Consider the following 16,907-nt stretch of genomic DNA (forward strand, 5'->3'; position numbering starts at 1 on the left):
ATAGTAGGTGATGCTGTCTTTTAAATATTGACTTTCAAATTAAATTTTGTACTAAACCAGAATACATTAAATTCGTGTTTAAATAGATGCAGAACTACATTTTCTCCTGAATAGGTGGGTGGAAAAAATACAAACCACTTCTTCCTCATATGACTGAACTTATCACCACTTCTCAAAATCAGGAGACTTGTTATAAGCAAACAGATCCATACAAAACAAACTTCATTTGTGATTATTATAGATCAGCAGGAATCAAAACGGTGTTGAAAAGATTAAATTTATCTAGAATCTTGGAACCTCAAGAATTGAGATAATCTCATTAGAAAATCATAACAAGCCCAAGTCTGCATTGGATTAATCAATGTAAATGTATCAGTCTTTCCAACCACACTAAGCATTCTCACAAAAACTAAAGTCAAGACATCAAGGCATTTATTTCTTTCTATGCATACGTAGGCATAGAGTCATGATACACTTAATACTTTGAAAAGAGAATGAAGTTTCCGCTTGCCTTTAAGGTTAAGGAATCTAGATTGCTATGGACCAAGAGTCAGAGCGATACAAGAGGAAAACCTGCTGCTGGCAGGTCTCTCTGCAGTATGTCTGTGATCAGGAGATGCTCGGCCTCATGCCATAGAGCAACACAGTTTATAATGAAGCTCTAGCACCTTAAGTTTTCTCTTGTCGTTCACCAGGAAGCAACCATTGGAAACTTCAATGATTTTTAGTCTTGACTTGAGTGGTGAACCTCACTTCAGAGTTGCAATGACTTTTTACAATAGCTGCAGCTTTTGAGCATTAGGAAAGGTTAAGAGCCAGTGACCATTTTGCATCAAGCCCCACAGCTAGAGTCATTGTTAATACAAATAAAACATGTCAGTTCCTCACCATCATCAGGATTAGAAATGTAGACAGAGTGAGCTGGGTCTGACTTTGGGCACAACACCCTTTTTTTCTACACACACACACATGCACACATGCACACACATTCTTACTTTACCCTGGAGCTTGAGGAGGAAAAAAATAAAGAATAAAGGGAAGGAACAGGACTTAGGAGAGGACATTATCTCCCAAAGACAGCTGATCACACACTTGTTTTGCATCGAGAGATTCAAGTGACAGGTTTGCCGTGCTTGCTTATTATTCCGGTTTAAAGTTATGAATATTAATATAGCAAAGTTATAATTACTTCTATTTTTAATTTATCTAGCAAAGATGCTGCATACACAGTGTTTTAGATGTTAATTGTTTTTTACCGACAGATTGTTACAAGCAAAAGCAGAAATTTGGGTGATTATGGATACGAAAGGAAATTAACATTGAACATCCGTTCAGTGGGAGTTAATGATTCTGGAGAATTCACATGCCAAGCAGAAAACCCGTTCGGAAAAACCAATGCCACAGTAACCTTGAAAGCACTAGGTAAATAGTTCTTGTGGAAATCTTAACATTTCTAAGAGCAGGAGGTGGAAAGTGAGAACACTAGAGAGCCATCCCTTCCATCTCTCTCCTTTCCCCCAAATCGCAATGAGTAAAGTTGCTTTATTGAAAGGTTATTGCCAACTGGTACCATATGGGATGGCTTAGGAATGGTTGTGGTGTGGATGACTGCTTTAATTTCCATAACCCTTTGTATGTTATTAGAATGTGATATTAGAGAAACCACCCAGCAGTGTTTACGTCGCTGGTTTGTCTCAACCTTCCTGGCTTAATTTTCAATTGAATACAGTCCTAACGAAGCAAGTCATTTAACTTTGCCTGATGCTGTCCCTACACTTAAGTAATTTGGCAGCACAAGCACGAAGTGTATCTTTAATACCTACCCTCCAAGCACAGGACATTTCACTGCCATCAGCGTGTCACTGTTGTTTACGTAGAAGCTTTATATATACTTCTATTTAAAATAATGCTGTGAGGAACATTGTAGTGTGCATAGACAGTATGAAATTGTTCTGATGCTCACCCCTGTCATATACCCACTATCCATCATTTCCACAGGTTTTGGTTCATGTCCCTTGACACTGAGCAAACTCCCTCTCTCCTCTTGTTTAGTAACAGGCTTGGTTAGAGTCTGCTATATATTAACTTGAGTGACACATGGTGCCTTTTGGATTTTAAAGCTGCTAAAACATGCTGATTTGATAAACTAAGGACAATTAAGAACATGTTGGTGTAGTTAGTAAGATCATTCTGAAGAAGTCTGCATAGTTGGCTACATCTGTTTCAGTTCCTTACCATTCAAGGGTGTAGTAACTAGGGAAGTCTTGGATCCTTTTTCCTTTTCAGATCTGTTTTTTGGTCGCACAGATACTCATTGCTTGGTTTGCTTTCTCTGTTAAATTAAAAAGAAACAGAAGTGTTTGACCTGTGCATGTCAGAGCAGCAGCGGTTTGAGTGTCCTTAACCTTGATCTGACATTCAGAGGGGTAGGGCTCAATGTTGAAGATGTTTCCTCACTTTTTCACAGGAGAGACAAAATTCATATGTAACAGAGGAAAACAGCATGAAGTATGAAACAAAATCTTTTCCCCAAAGGGAACAATATGAAAGCTTTTATTATAAGAGGAGGGAAGTTTTTAACTACAGAAATTATTAGGCCTATGACTGCATGTGCAAATGTGGCTTTAAAAAGGGTTGACTTAAGGTCTGGGGACTAAAATAAAGCACAGCCTTATAAAAAGCAGAAAATAAAGTAACAAGCTTGTGCTTAGTAAAATGCAAAGTTTGTATTTAATAAAAAATGCCAGAGAAAAGCTGGAATCTTTCATTTTCAAGGTACTTTTCTCTCCCACCCTCTCAAATTTGACTTACAATAAAATAAACTCTACGTTCTGGATGCTTTTCACCATTCATTGTCAAACTGACTATATTTATCTGAACTGTGCCAGTGCTCAGGGTGCTGGGAAGTCTGTAGCATGTACTGGAGAGATCCTGGGATTGTATCAGATCCTAAATCACCGTGGCTTTAACGTTCACCAAAAGGTTTACAGGAAATAATGGGTATTTTTGGTAAATTTCCTAATTACTTTTTTTAACAGTTAATTTAACTGTAAACAGTTTTCAGAACCTTGTTTCGGGGACTGAGAGCACAATCATAAAACTTTATTAGCAGATTCCTGGGTCCAAGTTAGAATCTAGGTTTATACAGAAAACAGAAGAAAACCGAATAAACTAAAAAACTTCAGTTTCCAGATACAAATCTTTTTCCTAATGATGGGGAGCATTTTAGAGCATACCTGCCTGCTGTGAGTTTACTTCATCCTTTCTTCTTCAAAGCATCTGTCAAGTGCTCTGGCAGCTCCATATGCTTTCACCAAGCCCCACTGGCTCTGGTTTTCCTGAGCTCAGGTGCCCAGCTGGCCACAGCAGTTTGATTACTAGAAAGTGGGAAGAAGCAGTGATCTGAGATTGACTTTTGATCTAAATTCAAGCCCTCTCAGCAAATGTGTTTTTCTTGTAATTGCAATCTGCCCATCAAACTGGTAATTCCTGTATGAATTTGTGTAATGGGACTGAAAAATGTGTCCTTTCAAAGTGAATAATCCTGAAGCTGATGAGTTTATTAATGAAATTAAAAACACTGCAGTAAGGATGCTGCTCCACATGATATCATGGAACAGAACTGCATAATGATAAATGATATTTGCCAAATAAAAGATTAAGACCCAGCAGTAGATGAACAGAAATGCTTTAGTTTAAGACAATTCATATCCTGGCCTGTGGACTTAGCACATTTTTGTCTAATTACAGTTTTTAATAGATTGATTCGTGATGTCGTTCTTAATTACAATTGACAAACCTCAAATACTCTAGTATATTGTCCTAAATGATCCATTTCTCTTGTTTTCTTAGTGTTTATTTCATATCAGAGTTAGCAACTCTGAGTTTTTGAAAAGTATAAATACTTGAATAGTCAAACACGTGCTTGCCTTTTTCCAAAAGCAAAAAGAGGGTATTTGTCACCATAAGATGCAATTATTTCTGTTAAGGCACTCAAGACTGCTTTAAGTCCTGTGTCTCATTGCTATATAAAGCTGTTGGCCTTGGTTTTGACAGGTGAGGGTTCAAGTTCTGCTTTGTAGATAAGGTTTCCTCTTTCACAGTTATCTGGATGCTTGATCTCTGATCTTGAAGTAGTCCCAAGTGTGGTTAGTGTACTGACAATCCTCCAAATGGCCCTAAAAATGTTTTTCTTCTCTTCTTATGGTCGTCAGTTAAAGGATTTGTCCGTTTGTTTGCAACAATGAATACCACGATAGATATAAATGCAGGACAAAATGGAAATTTAACAGTTGAATATGAGGCATATCCAAAACCGAAAGAAGAGCTCTGGATGTACATGAATGAAACGTTACAGAATTCATCTGACCATTATGTCAAGTTCAAGACTGTGGGCAGTAACAGGTAATAAGAGTGATTGTAAGTCCTATAGATTTCACTTTGGAATAGCAACATAGAGTCTGCTCTGGAAAGAAGAAAGTGGAGATGGTGAGAAAATTGCGATTATAAAAGATGTTGTAGTCTGCATGGCTTACCACAGTAACTGGTGCAAAGTCTGCTAACCTAGACTTGGAATAGCATTGAGCTAACCACACCATCTGTGGGCCGGTGTGCCCACGAGATGCCATCCTGCCCAATAAGAAAAACTAAGAATTTAAAGTTGTTTTCCCACTACCACAGCAGAACCCAGTGCTCTAGACAAATGCTTATGCTTTTAATTCTGCTGGGCACTATAGTCTTTTGAGCCATGGTCCTCCAAAAATCCAGTGAAACATCTAGTACCTATGGCCTGGGTTGTGTACCTGGGTTCCCCCCTCAGCAAGAAAAGGGGGAGGCCATGGTGGGTGCATGAGGTCTGAGCCTGATGCTGAGCTGTCACCTGGGTACAAATCTGGGTGTTAGAAGTGGCAGAACTTCTGGACACTATAGCACAAGAGCTGTTGTAATGCAAGGTGAGAGTGTCTGCATGGAAAGTGTCTGCAAAAGACAGTGTGCTAGTGATTCACTTCTCAGCTTCCGGGTAGCAATTGCCTGTTCGCTGCAAGTTGTGAGCATCAGTAATGCGTAGTTTTCTCTTTACAGTTATACAAGTGAACTTCACCTTACCCGATTAAAAGGAACAGAAGGAGGCATTTACACATTTTTTGTGTCCAATTCTGATGCCAGCTCCTCTGTAACATTTAATGTCTATGTGAAAAGTAAGTAAAGTGAACAGTCTGAAATATTTCATTATCATAGTCATTGTATTTTACACAACATAATGTATGCACAAGATGTCACAGTGTGGTTCAGCATATGAAAGGCTTTCTGAAATAAAGCACATGCTGGAAAACTATTTAAATGTCAAGATATAAAAGTGCAGAGTACTTACACAAATCCACCTACTACACAACATGACCTTACATTCCAGCGAACGTATTCCAGAGGTTACCAGAGAGCAGCTAGACACAGGAAAAAAACGTGAGCACCTGAAAACAAGATCTCAAATATAAGCATGTATCATAAACCTTTGATAATTTAAGGTGGAGCAAGATATACAGGGATTATAATTTGCATTTTTGGCAGCACAGTTAAGCTGTTATTCGTCTTTAATTTGCTTGAGTTGGATGCAGAGTTTGAATGCTTGTCAAGAGAATTATTCGCTTGTGCCTTTTGGCACCTAAATAGTTTTGTATAATAATATAGATCACCATTGTTTTAGAAAAATCCGCATAACTTTATAAATGCATGTGCTGTCATCTTTGGGACATGCTTTTTAAAAAAGAGCATCAGTCTCACTTCCAAACAGCGTTCTTCAAGACAGAAGCTAAACGTCAAAATTAATTCAATCAAACCTTCAGGAAGTCCTGTCCTTCTTAGCAGAGCCATCCTGTTAGAGCGTTTCATGCTCTCAGCAGATAAATATTGGCAGTTGCTAAAGGCCAGGCTTAAGGAAAATTAAACTAGGAGGGAACTGCATGCAAACTGGAGAAACTAGGGTGAGGTAGGCAATGATGCCTTCAAGCCCAGCAGGAGGAACTGTGTAGAAAGTGAGTGAATGTGCTGCAAATAGAGTTCTGTGTCGCTGCTATGCTTTAGCAGCCACATGTCCTTCTGCAGGAATAGGTTTATGCAGAGAACTGTTGAGGCTTCCACAAACAAAAAATCCTAGATACTATTTTCTGGATTCTTCTCATTTATCACTGAAGATCATCACTTGTAGCTTCACTGTTAGCGATGCCATAGTTTGGGTCTAGAAATGTCAACTGGGCTTCTTTCAGAGCATGGCACTTCTTACTTCATCTGTGAATGCTGTCATTTGTATCCTTGTGCCTTTTCTATTTCCCAGCTGTGATTTTTGAGGTGAGGGCTCTGGTGACTTCAGATATCCTTTGTCTGAATGGATGAGTGTGGGTTATAGTCACAAGGGATAATTTTACTATTTTACAGATTAGTGGAGGAAATTGTTGAGCCAGAATTTAATTTCTGGGAAGGAATGTGAGAAATTGCAGGTTGCCAGTAGAACTGCCAATTCACATGAGGCTGGATGGTGTTTTTTGACTTGCAGCTTCAGTGCAGTGTGAGGGGCTGTTTATGGTCCTTCCAGCTCTCCCAGGCTCTGCAGGCTGCTTGGGAGCAATCTGCTCACAAGAACTGAAAAAACCCAACCTACAGTTTTGTCATCACCAGGTGTCAGTTCCTGGTGCAGTGCTCCGTGTTGCCACTTTTCAGGAATGTGCTACTGAATGAAAGCTGAAAACCCCTGTAGATGTTGGTTAATAAACCAGACTAGGAAGAGCATGGTGAAGCTTGAGGATGGTCAAGAGAAAAAGGAGGATAGACAGTTTAGTTCTTCTGATTGGCTTGTCCATACAAACATCAGTATTCAAGGTTTCTTCCCTCTTGCTTCAGCTTGTAAGTAGTAAGATCAATCTTGGGATGCAGCGAGCACATTTAAGCAGTCTCATAGAATTCTCATCACCATGCACTGTGGCATTGGGTGGACTGCAGCCATTGCTGAAGCAGGTGGATTTGACACACTTGACTCAAAAAAGAGGGGGGTTTTTTGGTGTTTTGACTAAGCTCCTGCAAATATTTTTTCATTTTGAAAAGAAGAAATGAAAAAGATTGATCCTTCTAGGGGGCTGTTTTTAAGAAAAATAACCTGGGTTTAGTGGTTTATGAAATGCTCATCATTTAGGTTTGAAATAAAAACTGCATGACAGCATACCATATTATCTGACATAGGAGAGTAACTGCCAAAGGTCAGCCATGTGTGGTGTGTCAGATGCAGATCTAATGGTGCATCCTGACCTGGCGCTGTTGTCAGTGGGGATTTCACATAAATTGCTGAGATACAGCTTGTGATGTTTACATGTCTTAGGCAAGTAATCAGCAGAAAGTAATCAAACAGGTAAAACAGGATTCGTAATCAGGCGAGTGTCTTCACATAAACAAAAAGCAATGCTGAAGCATTTGCTGAAAGAACCCAGTGCAGAAATTCTTGCCTTGGATTTAAACACATGTAGTAATTGCATATGCTAATCTGAAACAATACAAAATTGCTTTAAAAAAAGTAGTAATTTATAGTAAATGTAAAATAAAGTAAGGAAGAAAGGAGCTCTGAAATTATGAGCCAAATGGAAAATCACAGCTTGACAAGCAGCATGCTGGACGGAGTTACAATTAAGAATTTGTAGAAATCTCCAGAGTGGCAAAGTACAGTGCATCTACCAACAGGAAGAAGAATCTTCCAACTAGTATCTGACTTTAATGCAGAATAATATCTGAGCTTAATTATAGTCAGCAAAATATTATCTATGCAGTTGCTCATGCTGCAAAGAGAAAACTGGTATTACAGATCGCATGAAACCAAGCTCAGCGGTTTTTCCTGTCACTAAGCTATGCAGTGAACAAATGAGGAGTCACCATGATCCTATAGAAAGATTTGTTCCCATCTAGAAAATGTAGCTGCAGGAGGAAAACCCGGTCTCTTTGTCTGTGATGACAGACAATGCTTATTCAGTCTTACTTCTTAGCCATTCACTTTGTTAATGATGAAGAAAGGGAAATTGGTAATAGAAAGCAATTAAATGCACATTATCACACAGAGCACTGAATTAAAGTAGGAGTGGCCTTTGAAACATTCAGAATCATTAATAAAAGCTGAAAAGCAGTTAATAAACTTCGTAAAATTAGAAGTTTTAAGACATCTAATGGCTGATTATGGATGGCAGTATGCATATATACTGAGCAATGTAACGAAACATTAAATATTTAAAGGGTTAAAGCCAAAACAGTAAGCAAAGTCTAGTCATTAACAGCCTGTCTGGTATCAGGGTTAATGAGGCAGTGAAAGTCATAAAATCTAGCACAGTAAAATCTCTTTTAAAAAGAAGATGCTTGGTGACAGCTTGGCATCTGTTCGCAAAAGCCTGTCCACTTTTGCTCCAGCACCCCTTGGAGCACCTGTGCTGGTGGGTGAGGAAGATGCTCTGGCTGCCAGGAAGGGGTGCAGGTGCAGTGACATGTGTGTGGCCTGAGGTGGCAACTGACACAGCCCCGGGGGATGGCAGTAGCCACTGCCTCAGTCCCCGTGGGGACTGGCTGCAGGAGCTCTTTGCTGCCAAGAGTGCAACGCATCCCTTAATTTCGCTGTGCCGGGGAAGCTTGGGAACCCTCCATGCTGGTGGAGAAAGACTGATCACACTAATCACCCCACCACAGCGTTTCACCAGGCACATCACATGTAGTGGTGTTCTCGGGTCCACTGTTCTCACCAGGCTGCTGCAGCTCAGCTTCCCATGGCACCAGGGCTGGACCACTCTGCCTTGGCTGCCAGAGACATTATCCCTGCATAGCCTCACATCCCCCTCTGCTGCTTCAGGATAAGTCCACATGGACTTACGGCCACATAGACAGGCTTTTATTGCACTAGGTTTTTGCACCAGAAGAATCCTGACTTACGTGGGCATTTTTGTTTCACTCAAAGTCAGAAGATGGAAGATCTCTGGTAGAAGATGGGAGCCCGACTCTGGCATGATATTTTTTTCTGTGGCTTAACATTCTTATTCCTCTTATATTTGACTTTTAATTTCTCTCGTTTCTTGAGTTACATTGTGTTACAGCATTGCCTAAAATATAGTACATACCTAAAACAAATTGAATGTGGGCAGAGATGATCTAATTACGATTTCGCAATCCAGCCAGTTTCAGAAATGTGAATTATGTGTATTCCAAGAGCACTGAGACTGGGTGAAATGCTGTGTGCTCTCAGAAAGTTCCTCACCAAATGGGTAATGCTGAAAATCCGTCTCAACATTTTGCAACAATGTTTGGTTCTTGGTAGTTCGCATAAAACACAACATGCAGATTTAGAAATGAAAGAACATTTCGTTCCTGTAACATGAGTCATGAGGATATGCTATGTGATTGAGAATATATGTGTGCTTTATTACCTCTAATTTAATCAGCAAGTAGAATACTCATTAGAAACTAATGCTGTGCAGTCTTTGTACGTGGATTTTATCAGAAATAAACTCATGTTTTCCCACTGTGTTCTGTGCAGCTTTACTATTTTCTAGAATGTTAGAAGTTCATCTTACATTCCTGTAAAGTTGTGTTAACTGATAATGGACTTGTAATATCGTACCTGTCAAGTGAGCAGTGTCATTGCAATATAGTCTGGTTTCTCTATTAACTTCTTTTTGGGTGATTTTGCAAGGGAGCTAAGGTAATATTGTGGAAAATAAGGCCTTTAATTCAAGTTTCACCGAGAAAAACAGCTTGCTGTCTTGGCAGTGCTCTTTGCTGAATCCTATGACAGTGGACTCTGAAGTCCATTTAATCATTCTAGTTTCCGGACATACTTGAAACAGCAGCTCCTGACCCAAGTGCAGGACTAGCTCTGGCGCAGGATGTGGCAGGAAGCATTGGCTGGCTGGATTGCTTTCTAAACTACCGAAGTAATACTGAATTATCATTTGTAAAGCTAGTATGTTCAGCTAAATACTAGCTTCCTCTGTGTGCAGTGTGTCAGAGAGTCAGGCAGTCGAGCTCTTTGGTAGCAGTATCTTAGAGGGACGTATGCCCTCTGTGGGGACTGGGAGGTCTGTACTGGTTGCACTCTAGTTCCTTTTCTGGTTGCAGTGTAATATTTAATACACAGGGCAGATGTAAGAGAGATGTGGTTTGACAGATTTAGTATGCTTGTAACTGTGAAGAAACTGTCCTTTTTACAGGCGGGTAAAGTCATGCTGTGCAAGAACGGGAACTGCACTGTTGTTCTTTGGTTGTTTAAGCTCTGGGCTTTGCTGGTTTAGGATCTTTCATCAAACCAGACACTCAGTGGAGTTAGGTATTCTTCCAAAATCCAGCTCAACCATTCAGTGTAAGATCTGATATTTTCACAGATGGTCAGCGCTTGCAGGACACTGATTCAGACCTGGACGCACTTGAGCATGCTCTGTTCACCTAAGTAATTCCCCAGATAACAATGCACTCAAGTTGCTGGGGTGAAGTGTAAATGTCAGTGTAGATTCTGTGTACGCCTAATGTGTGACCTCCATTTTTGTTTATTGCAGCAAAACCTGAGATTCTCACTTTGGATATGCTTAGCAATGGTGTTCTCCAGTGCGTAGCAGCTGGATTTCCAGCCCCAACCATATACTGGTATTTTTGCCCAGGAACTGAGCAGAGGTGAGTTAAGTAAACCAGGTTATTCTCCAAAGGTTATTCTAGATGCAACACACACCCATTTATAGTTAAAAATTAAGAACATAAAATGACTTCATAACACGTTCAAATATTACATCACTTTTTCCATCATTTTGGCATTGCATTATTTGCAGTGGTTTGAGAGAAGGCAGGGGTACGTTTCATTATTCTCCTTTGCATGCTGTCCTTGAAAGGGGAATAATCAGCACTTTCTGCCACAGACAAGTAAAGCCAAACTCCCTCTCTGCTGCAAGCTAGCTAAGATTTGCATCAGTTTGGCCCCAAATGACACATTCTGTATGCAGTTTCACAGAATGACAGTCACAGAATCACTTGCAAATATGGCTGTTATCTTCTGTTTATTGTGTAATGATGTAATTTTTCAAGACATAAAGTAATTAGATTTCTATTCACACGAAGTGTATGACAAGTAAACAAGAGTGAAGTTATTATGAATATAACCTGATGCGTAGATACCAGACTTCTAAAAAGACTGTAGAGTTTCATTGTGAAGTGAGCATTTCTGAAGCACATTTTAAGGTTTTGTTTGAATTCCACTGTGGATGTAGATATCATACTAGCGAGTCAAGTATGCAGTCTCACCTGTGTAATTAGAGTTGTGCCTAAAATAATTGTTATTTCATTTATTTTTTTTAAATAGTACTTTTTTCTCGTCTTAACTGTGTCCTCATGTAGTATGTAGCATACAAAAGAGAGGCAGAATCTTGACAGAGCAGTACTGGTTATTTTCCGGCTGCATATAATAAGCCTGATGGTATTGTGCATACATTATGGAATATTTTTTTGTGTGCTGTAATAAAATTATGTTTGGGAAAAGTTTTCAAGAGTAGGTAATAGACCACAACTGCTTGGAGGTGAAGTTAGAGATACAGTTTGAATGGTACATAACCCTTAGTGGACTTACAGACCTGTAGGTATCTAGTCAAAAGCAAACACAAAGACCTCATGGTGTCCAGTTCGGTCAGGCTTGATGTACGTATCCATTTCACCCACTGTATAGAAGACAGTGGGACATCATGAGTAGGCTAAGTTTCGAAGATAAGATGGTCAGCTGAACCCCTGTGTAGAGCAGTGTTGTTCAGTTACTGATGCTCTGGCAGTAACTATCTGCCTCAACAGCAGGATCTGTCATCCATTGCATGGCAGCTAACTGTCAGTATTGTTTCTCTTAGATGTTTTGATTCACCAGCAATATCCCCCATGAATGTCAGTTACACAAATTCGTCAGTGCCGTCATTTGAACGAATCCTGGTTGAAAGCAGCATTAACGTCAGCATGTTCAGGAGCACTGGCACTGTGTGTTGTGAGGCTTCTAGCAATGGGGACAAGAGCTCTGCTTTTTTCAACTTTGCTATTAAAGGTAACAGCTGGAACGAATGACACCATAAAACATGGGTGCCATTCAGCTCTTTCTGTAAGAGGATTTTAAGTTCTTTGCCATAAAGAAGTTTGCAGTACTGTGGCTGATCATATGATGACGTATTACACTGCATGCTCTGCCTGTCAAAGTGTTTCTTTTTTCAGTCTAAGTCAATGAATATTATGGTATCATCTTTTTATGGCTCCAGATAAGCAGCACGGTAGGTAGCTGGTTGTCTTCTGTCTGTGCAGCACAGGGGCAAACCACCTACAGCATTACACTGTCTTTCCCTTCCCTCTTCGTGTTGTTTGTTTTGACTGTTCAGTCCATCACTTCTTTTCCAAGGGTTCTAAATGTTTTTACAGTGTCGCAGGATTTCTAAATGTTTTTACAATGTCTCAGGAAAAATGCAGTCCCGAACTTCCCTGGAGCCTAAGGGCCCTGCTGCTGTAAAAGAAGTAACAACATCCTGCAAAAGGACTTACGAGTTTTGTAGAAGCATTTGTGGGTTTGTGGGGGAAAAAAAAGCACTAGAACGTAGATGACTTGAAATGTGCTTGTAAATCTGCGCTCTTTGCAGAATCAAATGTTCTTCTGCTTCTTTTTTTCTCCGTTACACCCAGATGTAACATATAAACAAGCCAGATTTGGGGCAGCTTGGTTTTACTGGAATGGTAATCCTTCACTACTTGTCACAACCTCTATGGGTAAAGACTGTGCTGTAGAGATCATAATTGAGAGAAAAGAAAAAAAAAAAGAGAAGAAATTAGGACTTCAAAATAAAGCTTTCTTTAACCTAACTTGACTGAGATCGTGAAACTCTGTTGCATTAATCAGTCATGCCTCCTGATTGTTGAAGCTGAGACTCCTTACGCAAGGAACTGGATAGTTTCTGTGCCAGCTTTGTCCCCCACAGCTCATTCAGGAAAGTTATGCTGGTGTATCTGGAGCACATCCAGGAAAGTCAAAAACCCAAGTCATGTTTCACAAGGAAGAACCAAGGAAAGGTTTTCACCTGCATCTTTTTAATACAGTTTTTTAGTACTGAAGCAGAATTTTCTGTTTCTTTCCAGAACAAATCCGTACCCATACCCTTTTCACCCCTTTACTAATTGCGTTTGGAGTTGCTGCAGGACTGATGTGCATCATAGTCGTGATTCTGGTGTACATATATTTGCAGGTAAGACCAGAAGCCACTCTGCCTGAGTTAGGAAAGTGTGTGAGCTGCCTTTGGAGGCTTAAGGAGTGACAGCTCTTCTCCTTCTTTTCCAGAAACCCAAATATGAAGTTCAGTGGAAAGTTGTTGAAGAAATAAATGGAAACAACTATGTTTACATAGACCCAACGCAACTTCCTTATGATCACAAATGGGAATTTCCTAGAAACCGATTGAGTTTTGGTTAGTTTAGATTTATTTAACTTCATCTGCAAGGTGAAAACTTCATGTCTCATTTGAGACTTTGGTCAAACACAGGAGGGTTTTGTCAAAAAGACCTGCAATAGTTCAGATAGTGATAATTGCTCATACTTACCTTGGGACAAAAAGCAAGCATGAATATCTACAATAGCTTCCCTGATATCAAGATGAAACATTAAACCCTTCAAGAAGAATTGCTCCAAGTTGTTACAGAGGTTTGTTTGGGTTTTTTTTCTTTATTAGGTAAAACCCTTGGTGCTGGAGCTTTTGGAAAAGTTGTTGAAGCCACTGCTTATGGTCTGTTTAAATCTGACGCTGCTATGACAGTAGCAGTAAAGATGTTGAAAAGTAAGTTGCTTTAATATACTGTTCAGTTTTTCTCACTTCGTTGTGGTCAGTGTGTTACATACTGAATGTTGTGCTTTGCCTTGCAGCAAGTGCCCATTTAACAGAAAGAGAAGCTTTGATGTCAGAGCTTAAAGTGCTGAGTTACCTTGGAAACCACATTAATATTGTGAATCTACTTGGAGCTTGCACTATTGGAGGTGGGATTATCAGCAGATTATTGATTATTTCTGTTCCTTCTTTTACTGCCAGAAGGAGGAACCCTGTGAAGAAGAATCCAGTGCTGCCAAGTCTAGGAATCTTAAATACATTTCTTGTTTAGGCAGGTCGCAGGTCATCATGACTATCACCTGTGAATTACTGAACCTACATTTTAGGCTCATCCTGAAACCAGTAATCAGACCAATGTAGCTGCAGCTAAACAGGAAGGTTGCTGTTACTGTCTTTCATGTGAGCCACTGTGTGCTTTCTTCTTGAGAGAAGAAAATGCAAAAACGCATGGCATAAGTTTTTTCCTTAAGCACACTGTTTCTCACAAATGAGAAGAGATACATGAGCTGGTTCCTTGTTGGTATCCAAGGTGAAGTCAACTCGCCTGTCTTGTATAGTCTTCTAGCCTTCTGTTAGAACTGTAAATGTGTCTATTAAGGCACCACTGAAATTACAAATTCTAAGCAGCGGAAAGTTGAGAAAAAGACTTTTCTAAATAAACTATTGCACAACACAAAGGTGTCACATTTAATGTTAACTTTAAAAGTTTGTTTTCATACATAGTAAAAGCTACAAAACAGCTGAAATGTCAATACAGAGTGATACACTCCTGTATTTTTAATTTATGTGCATTTTAATGTGAAAGATGGTGTTGCTTCTTACACAAATATTTGCTTTTTAAGTTTTTGCTTCATTTTCCAAAGAAGAGGAGCTTGTAAAAATTCACAGATTTAGATGGAAGCAAAACATTTCTCACTTTCACATTTAATGATTTAAAAGTAGGATGAAACAATTTTGTTTAAGCAGGCGACAGAGTAGACTCACTGGCCTGAGTGCGTGTCTGTCTCAGATGAAAATACAGGCATCTGTAAGAAAATCACACCACAAACACTGCATTTGCTACTATGAAAGCTGTAATTTTTAACTGCAGAAAAATGGAAATAAACTAGTGAGGTTAGGAAATGGTGGTAGAGAATAACCTTACAGATGAAATAACACGCAGTGCAATTACACATTCAAGGGCTATAGCTGGAGTCATTCACTCAGAAAACATATATTTGATCTATAAACATCCGTGCTGGAGATGACTTGATTCTCCTTTCTGATTTCATTTTAATATTCTAAGACCTTGTGCAGTGTAGCTTTCTGTCGCAGCAGGCTGTTCTGTTTGAATGATTTTTCCTATTATACTGCAGAATATAACACCCTACATCATTTCCAAAACATTACTGAAGGAGTGTGAAGCTCTACTGTAAACAGAAGTGAATCAAAAGGATTAATGTATGAAGCTTGAATTACTCTAACGTTTGGAACAAATAACTTCCGTCAGGAAGTGAGCAAAATCAAACAGATGTGTCTGGCCAGAAACATTATCACATGAAGAAAAAGACCTTATTTGTTTAATCTTTGTACAATGTAATGCTGTTGAGGGGGGTGGGGGCAAATTAGCTGGGAGCAACACAGCTTTAGCTGGACCATAGTTGCCGATCTGTGAAAGAAGAAGATGCTGTGTTACTTTTCTGTAACTTCTCAAGTCTAGACAGTGCTAGGCAGTGTGATTTTTAATAGCCCAGCTTGTGTGCTTGGCTGAATGCTATCTTTTATGTAAGGCTTTCCGCTTTAGAAACAATACTCACCTGCTTTCTAAACCTCATGTGTATCTGCAGGTCCCACTCTAGTCATCACAGAATATTGCTGCTATGGTGATCTTTTAAATTTTCTGAGACGGAAACGAGATTCATTTATTTGTCCAAAACATGAGGAACACGTAGAAACAGCAGTTTACGAGAACCTTTTGCATCAGGCAGAGCCTGCAGCGTAAGTATGATCTGCTGAAATGTCCTTGTGTTTTTAGAAGATTGAGAAGGAGGAGATAACAAAGTTTATTAGGGGTAAGAGATGTGGAGAAACCTTCCATGCAGCTGGCTTTGAAGAATCTTTGCTGGGCAAGGAAACAATTTAATTAAAGAGACGGTTTGTACAGTGGGTGGTTTATTCTAACAGAGCGCAATTGATTGTACACACTCTCTGTTTTACTTTATCAAATTTCCTGTAGTTATTTCATGCAACTCCTTGGCTCCAGTCTTTGTACGTGTTTGTGTTTATCGTTCCTGTTAAACATTGGCAGTGCTCATTTAGCAGCTTGAATGACAATTCCCCCAGTGTTGGGGTGTTAATACTCTGAGTTCTCCTAAGTCCCTGCCTTCAGAAATGACTTCTTACAAAATCAAGCCAGCGCATTACAGTATTAGAGGCAAGCTGCCACCAGTACAGCTCACTAGATTTTGCATTGACACGGCCTGTGTCACGATTCTGAGATTGCGCTTGTACTTTGTTTTTTTTTTTCCATTTACTTCATCTGTGTATTTTTAACACTCTGTTTTAGATACCAGCCCAGAGCTCTTTCCAAGTACGTTTCCAAGCAGATTTCCTGCTCACTCCTTCCCTTTGCAAAGTGAGGGGAGATACAATTTGCCAAAACCAAGGGGCTGTTGCAATACCTGCCCATTTTTATTTTTAGCCTGATTTTTAGCCGGTGGGACCATTACTTTGTTTTGGCAGACACAAAAGAACCAGGCAGACCCTTAGGAGGTGGTAAAGTCCTTTGTCCCATTGAGCTGTAGTATTGGTGGAGTTGTTTGTGCCATGGATGGCTGGTAATGACCCAGAGAGATTGGGGCTATTGTGGTGATGAATACAAAGCTGTGAGTTGTCACTGGAGGTGTGTCCTCTTTTCAGTGAAGGAACCTCACTGAGCACAATTTGCAAGTTGAGGTATAAACAGCAGAGTATTTACCAAATTCTCATATTAATATTTACTGTAAATTTGCAGCTGCTAAATGGATCAGATGTGTTTCT

The 16,907-nt window shown here is 39.6% G+C and overlaps 1 protein-coding gene across 2 annotated transcripts in view; it reads left to right on the forward strand.

Annotated features, from left to right (window-relative positions):
- The window catches only part of KIT (KIT proto-oncogene, receptor tyrosine kinase), a 54,444-nt gene that overhangs the window by 27,775 nt on the left and 9,762 nt on the right, over positions 1 to 16,907 (forward strand). For both annotated transcript variants that reach the window (XM_061370414.1, XM_061370406.1), the window contains exons 5-14: positions 1,263 to 1,422; positions 4,215 to 4,404; positions 5,083 to 5,198; positions 10,563 to 10,677; positions 11,889 to 12,076; positions 13,150 to 13,256; positions 13,349 to 13,475; positions 13,737 to 13,841; positions 13,928 to 14,038; positions 15,716 to 15,866. In XM_061370414.1, the coding sequence (XP_061226398.1) occupies positions 1,263 to 1,422; positions 4,215 to 4,404; positions 5,083 to 5,198; positions 10,563 to 10,677; positions 11,889 to 12,076; positions 13,150 to 13,256; positions 13,349 to 13,475; positions 13,737 to 13,841; positions 13,928 to 14,038; positions 15,716 to 15,866 (1,370 nt within the window). The remainder of the gene's footprint in view (positions 1 to 1,262; positions 1,423 to 4,214; positions 4,405 to 5,082; positions 5,199 to 10,562; positions 10,678 to 11,888; positions 12,077 to 13,149; positions 13,257 to 13,348; positions 13,476 to 13,736; positions 13,842 to 13,927; positions 14,039 to 15,715; positions 15,867 to 16,907) is intronic.

Source organism: Neopsephotus bourkii, unplaced genomic scaffold (genome assembly GCF_033783945.1).
Source record: "Neopsephotus bourkii isolate Nb327-2 ecotype Australia unplaced genomic scaffold, CSIRO-AGI_Nbou_v1 NB_168, whole genome shotgun sequence".
NCBI classification, from domain to species: domain Eukaryota; kingdom Metazoa; phylum Chordata; class Aves; order Psittaciformes; family Psittacidae; genus Neopsephotus; species Neopsephotus bourkii.